At 49.1% G+C, this 6,721-nt stretch overlaps 1 protein-coding gene across 1 annotated transcript; it reads right to left on the bottom strand.

Moving 5' to 3' along the window:
* Window positions 1-206: 206 nt before the first annotated feature.
* LOC142284812 (uncharacterized) lies at window positions 207-5,254 on the bottom strand. Its single transcript, XM_075333233.1, is given in 3 exon segments — window positions 207-460; window positions 462-1,887; window positions 5,149-5,254. Coding segments are annotated over 3 exon segments (1,656 nt in total). The 3' UTR covers window positions 207-336.
* Between the last annotated feature and the right edge of the window lie 1,467 nt (window positions 5,255-6,721).

Consider the following 6,721-nt stretch of genomic DNA (forward strand, 5'->3'; position numbering starts at 1 on the left):
ATACCTGGAAGGGGCCAAGGATGTGGACATTAGTACAGAAATGGGGGATTTTATCCCCGTAACAGTGTCAGCAGCAGATCCCCCCCCCCCATAAGTGCATTATGACCACATTTTTTGTGTGAATCCTTTTCCCTATATTCCTCCCTCAATTAAGGAATTGCAGCCGACTTTTGGAAAAAAACCTCTTTATTATAATAAATCCTGATGGCTTCTCCCGTGTGACTCATCTGACAACAGGACCTAATTGATGATAAAAACATTTGGCAAATTCTGAAAACAAAAATGGCTGCTCTGCTCTGTTGGTTTTCTGATGGTCGGCAAGACTTGATTTACCAGTTAAATATTTAAATTATTCACATGGAAAAAGGTTCCTTCCCAGTGCAGCCTCTTCACATGTTTAACAAGATCTGATTTCTGAGAATTACATTTTCCACATTCAGAACATAAAAATGGTTTATTTTGTGTGATTTTTTTGATGGTAAACAAGACCTGATTTCCAAGTAAAACATTTACCACATTCTGGACATGAAAATGGCTTCTCCCCTGTGTGATTTTTCTGATGTCTAACAAGGTATGATTTATGAATAAAACATTTCCCACACTCTGAACATGAAAATTGCTTCTCCCCTGTGTGACCTCTTTGATGCACAACAAGATCCGATTTCTGAATAAAACATTTCCCACACTCTGAACATGAAAATGGCTTCTCCCCTGTGTGAGATCTTTGATGCACAACAAGATCCGATTTATGAATAAAACATTTCCCACATTCTGAACATGAAAATGGCTTCTCCCCTGTGTGACCTCTTTGATGCACAACAAGTTCTGATTTCCGAATAAAACACTTCCCACACTCTGAACATGAAAATGGCTTCTCCCCTGTGTGAGATCTTTGATGCACAACAAGATCCGATTTCTGAATAAAACATTTCCCACATTCTGAACATGAAAATGGCTTCTCCCCTGTGTGATCTCTTTGATGCACAACAAGTTCTGATTTCCGAATAAAACACTTCCCACACTCTGAACATGAAAATGGCTTCTCCCCTGTGTGAGATCTTTGATGCACAACAAGATCCGATTTCTGAATAAAACATTTCCCACATTCTGAACATGAAAATGGCTTCTCCCCTGTGTGATCTCTTTGATGCACAACAAGTTCTGATTTCCGAATAAAACACTTCCCACACTCTGAACATGAAAATGGCTTCTCCCCTGTGTGAGATCTTTGATGCACAACAAGATTCGATTTCGAAATAAAACATTTCCCACATTCTGAACATGAAAATGGCTTCTCCCCTGTGTGAGATCTTTGATGCCTACCAAGATCTGATATATGAATAAAACATTTCCCACATTCTGAACATGAAAATGGCTTCTCCCCTGTGTGAGATCTTTGATGCATAACAAGTTTTGATTTCCGAATAAAACACTTCCCACACTCTGAACATGAAAATGGCTTCTCCCCTGTGTGAGATCTTTGATGCACAACAAGATCCGATTTCTGAATAAAACATTTCCCACATTCTGAACATGAAAATGGCTTCTCCCCTGTGTGATATCTTTGATGCACAACAAGTTCCGATTTCTGAATAAAACATTTACCACATTCTGGACATGAAAATGGCTTCTCCCCTGTGTGATTTTTCTGATGTCTAACAAGGTATGATTTATGAATAAAACATTTCCCACACTCTGAACATGAAAATGGCTTCTCCCCTGTGTGAGATCTTTGATGCACAACAAGATCAGATTTCTGAATAAAACATTTCCCACATTCTGAACATGAAAATGGCTTCTCCCCTGTGTGATATCTTTGATGCACAACAAGTTCCGATTTCTGAATAAAACATTTCCCACATTCTGAACATGAAAATGGCTTCTCCACTGTGTGAAGTTTTCCATGGTCATGAAATGATGATAGAGCTTTCCGAGGAAGGACTGGAGGTATATCTGGGACAACAGCATGCTCTTCATGTGTATAATGTGTGATACTTTTATCATCGGTTATAAATTCTGAAGATAATAGATTTCCATCTGAACTCCCAATACAGTCATCTGCTAAAAATAAAACCAATTATTATTTTTTAATGATATCTTGAAAATACATTTTTTTTAAACCATAACATCAAAAATTTAATTAGGGTGAAATGTATTCTGAATCTGTTCTCCAATTTCAACATCTTAAGGCCCCGTTACACGCGTCGATTTATCGTGCGATCGCACCCGCCCCCATCGTTTGTGCGCTACGGGCAATTTGTTGCCCGTGTCGCACAAAGTCAGTAACCCCCGTCACACGTACTTCCCGAACGACCTCGCTGTGGGTGGCAAACATCCTCTTCCCGAAGGGGGGGGACGTTAGGCGTCACAGCGACATATCACAGCGGCCGCCCAATAGAAGTGGAAGGGCGGAGATGAGCGGGACGTAACATCCCACCCACCTCCTTCCGCATTGCCGGCGGCCACAGGTAATCTGCAGTTCATCGTTCTCGGGGTGTCACACGGAGCGATGTGTGCTGCTTCGGGAACAATGAACAACCGGTGCGCAAAAGGACGATCGATTTTTTGAAAATGAGCGACGTGTCAACGAGCAACGATAAGGTGAGTATTTTTGCTCATTCACAGTCGCTCGTAGCTGTCACACGCTACGATATGTCAAATGATGCCAGATGTGCGTCACTAACGACGTGCCCCCGACGACATATCGTTAGATATATCGTAGTGTGTAACGGGGCCTTAAGAGTTACATTTTCGTAAATTCGTATCTCCCATTCCTAGCAACAGTTTTCTGGAATGTGCTACAGTAAATAATCTGATTGATTGTCACAATGTGACTGCAGGATAATGAGGGACAGAGGGCCCCTATACTATGCCTCACGCTAGGGGACCCTAAGCTATTCCTAATTTCTGAATTACCCCTGAAGATAGAGATGCCGGAGTCCCGGGCCTTACTATTCTCCCGACCAGGTCTAATCTGTTATTCCCCCGGGGCAGGAATATGATGGAAACACAGATTAAGACAGACGGGACACATTGCGAACTCACAGAAATAAACAGTGAGAGACTAAGGAGAAAAGCAAGAGCAGGAAAGCAACAGCAAAAAGACAAAAAGGGTTAACACCACAACAGCTCACAGCAATAATACACAACTACCCGTAAGTCTAAGGCGGGCTTTGCACGTTGCGACATCGCAAGCCGATTCTGCGATGTCACATGCGATAGTCCCCGCCCCCGTCGCAGGTACAATATCTTGTGAAAGCTGGCGTAGCGAAAATTATCGCTACGCCAGCTTCACACGCACTCACCTGCCCTGCGACCGTCGTCCTGGCCGGCGATCCGCCTCCTTCCTAAGGGGGCTGGTCGTGCAGCGTCATAGCGACGTCACACGGCAGGCGGCCAATAGCGGTGGAGGGGCGGAGATGAGCAGGATGTAAACATCCCGCCCACCTCTTTTCTTCCGTATAGCTGCCGGCGGCAGGTAAGGAGATGTTCCTCGCTCCTGCGGCTTCACACACAGCTATGTGTGCTGCCGCAGGAACGGAGAGCTGCATCGTACCGGTCGCGGCACCGGCATTATGGAAATGTCGGAGAATGCACCGATGATACGATAACGACGCTTTTGCACTCGTTCATCGTATCATCTAGCATTTACACAGTACGATGTCGAAAGTGACGCCGGATGTGCGTCACTTTCGATTTGACCCCACCGACATCGCACGTGCGATGTTGCAACGTGCAAAGCCGCCCTAAATGACAACACCTCACCAGATCAGTATAGGTAAACTATATGTGGCATTAATGAAATAGGCAAGTTGAAGGGGAGCAAACGATACTTTCTCCTCTACAGCATGTGATCAAAGATATTAACAAGCAGCAGAACAGAGAATAACTCTTGCTAGTCTGCCCAAGCCTGTGGTTCGATGCCTGCGTCTCCTTGCCCTGCTCACAGACACCAGAGAAGTTAATGTGGCGCCCCTGAGTAAATCAGGGTGCCACAGGGTACTGCATCCTTATATAGGGTGCAGGGCCTACCCCCCATGGATCTAGGCTCTTATCAAACCGGTATCACTAACAACAGCACTACAAATCCCAATCAAAACCTTACATCATGACCTGTCAGACACACCAGTGGGTTGGTCTAGCTGGAATAGGGTCACCCACCTAGGGGTCAGGTAGACTGGTAGGAGGGAAGTGAGTCAGTCAGAGTTGAGGAAGGAGAGGAGTAAGAGCCCTCAAAGAGTAAGAGGCTGCGGAGAGTGAGCTCCCGGGGAGCTAAACCGTGCTTGGGTCGCAGACGGTGGTCCGGTACCAGAGGAGTCGGGGACTGGTTGCAGTGACATTGGAAAGGGTGCGACGGACATAGTCTATGAGAACTGTCGGCCCCATCAAGCCCAAAAGAAACTGACCGGTACCGAGCACGACGGGGTGCAGGACCCTAGGTCAGGAGCCGATTCAACATCCTGGGAATTAACCTGCAGAGAGGAAACCTTCAGGGACCTTTCCACAGAGCTCAGAGATTGGGGGCATCAGCACAATGCGGGGGACAGGGTTTTCCAGCCAAAAGCAGCCACTGAAGTCCCAAGTGCCAGCTCCTAAGAGCACAGCTACACTTTACAAGGGTAGCGGGGCCCTAACCGCTTCACGCCGAGGGGCCACAGACAGACACTAAAAATTGTGCACGGAGGAGGGCTCCGGGACCATCCAGTGACACCGGTGAAAGCGGACACCTGGACGGGCTCCCCTGTGGCAACTGTGACATACAGAGAACTCGGTTTATCTGCAGTGTATGTGTCTACTTTATAATCCTCATCCTGCACCACGACTACCCACAGTGAGTACCTCGCTCCCCCTGCACCCTACGCTCCCAACTAATCACCACCAACTACACCCCTGAGCCCGGGGCCATCCCTAGCTGTGGAGGGACTAACATCAGGCTGCTTCACTCCATCTGCCCCGGGTACGCCCTACAGCAGCGGCGGTACTCCCATTACTGCAACCCACAGGTGGCGTCACAAACTTATCCCCTGTAAATACCCCCCTTTCAAGGATCCAAGTGTCCACCGAGCCGGGTCCGGGCCCCAAGAGCCACCACGATCCCGGATCCGAGCAACCAGACCAACACTGGGGTGGTACACTTTGAATCCTTACCTGGCGTCACGAACAGGATAAGGACTGGACCCATTAAACCGGGTGACGTGCACCTTTTAGAACTGTCCAAAACTGTGCTGTGACTGTCCGTTTGGATTGCCGCCATTTTGCTGCAATCTTGCCCGCCATTTTGGTGCCAAAAACAACAACTGGGCAATCCTCACCAGCAAAAGGGTGTGGAGCCGGAGCTTCGCACCCTTGGAAGTAACAGGATGTAAAGGCGGAGACCAGGACTCTGCAGAAAAAGTTCCTGGAACACAGAGAGCAGCAGGATGTCGGTGCCAAGAGACTGGTTGCTTGAGCGTTCCGTTCCCGGGATGGCTACCTGGATCGAAGAGGAGACAGAGTGGCTCTGCAGGAGGATGCAGATGCAGTTCCTGTTCCTGCTGAATGACTGTAGGATCGAGATGAGGAGTGTGGCTGCGGCAGTGCGGGTCCGTGATGTAGAAGCCCTGAGTGTGGAGCGGATAGGCAAACGCCCAGTTCTGGTTGATCCAGCCTACCTGGCCGCGGAACACGATATGCCCCCAGCTACCGTGACAGCCATGCCACCTACTCCGCCCTCGGCTGAAGCTATAGCCGAGCCACTGCCCCCAACACCGACAGTGGAGCCTCCAGCCCCCGCGGAAGATGAGCAGGCTGCAACGCCTCTGGCCCTACCACCGGCCAGACCTGACCAGGCCGCAACGCCTCCGATGCCATCCACGGCCAGACCAGACCAGACCAGACCACAACACCTCCGGTACCATCCATGGCTAGATTAGACCCGGCCGCATCCCCCGGCCGCATCCCTGGGCCCGTATCTCGGTATGGAGCACCTGGCCGCTGCTGGCCCAGCTGTGGAACAGCCGATTCATCTCGTTACCACTGCAGAGGAGGAGCCCACCAACATGCTGGTTCCGCTGCAGCGCGGCCTCCCCGGTAGCTGCCGGGGCTGGGGGAATCCGAATACACCCGGTTCCCCTGGGGGAGATGGAACCTGAGGTCCACGACCCATACTGGGAGAGACAGCGCCAGCAGCTGCTTACGGAGATGTCCGCCAGAGAGCAGCGTCAGGCAGAGGTTGCCACCCGCATGCATAGAGAGAAGGAGCACCTGAGAAAGGCTACATTCCGGGTCAGAGGGCCGCGGTACCAAGGCCTGGTGGAGCGTTTTGACCCCATCAAGGGGTGGGGATTCATCTCTGAGCCGAGCCTTGCTGGTGGGGTGTTTGTCTCCAGGAGGGATGTAGCAGAACACCTCCCAAAGGGGCACCCCGACCGAAACCTGAAGCCAGGAGATCTGGTTTCGTACTGCCGGCATTGTGGAGAGCGAGGCTGGTATGCCCTGGAGGTTAGCAGGCATGTCATGCAAGATGGAAAAATAGTAAAATGATAGTGGAACCTGGCTATCTCATTACAGTGTTGTTATGTTATTTAATGCTTAGAAAATGATAAGTAATGTTTTAAAATGTTGAAAATACTAATTACCCGAATAAGTAACCTGATTTGCAAGTTTTATAATTGTTACACCCGGTGCATGGACCCTGTTTTACCCTTTCCTCAGTATTAACGACCTTGGCTGCCGGACTGGC

The sequence above is a fragment of the Anomaloglossus baeobatrachus genome, unplaced genomic scaffold (assembly GCF_048569485.1).
Source record: "Anomaloglossus baeobatrachus isolate aAnoBae1 unplaced genomic scaffold, aAnoBae1.hap1 Scaffold_580, whole genome shotgun sequence".
NCBI lineage: Eukaryota > Metazoa > Chordata > Amphibia > Anura > Aromobatidae > Anomaloglossus > Anomaloglossus baeobatrachus.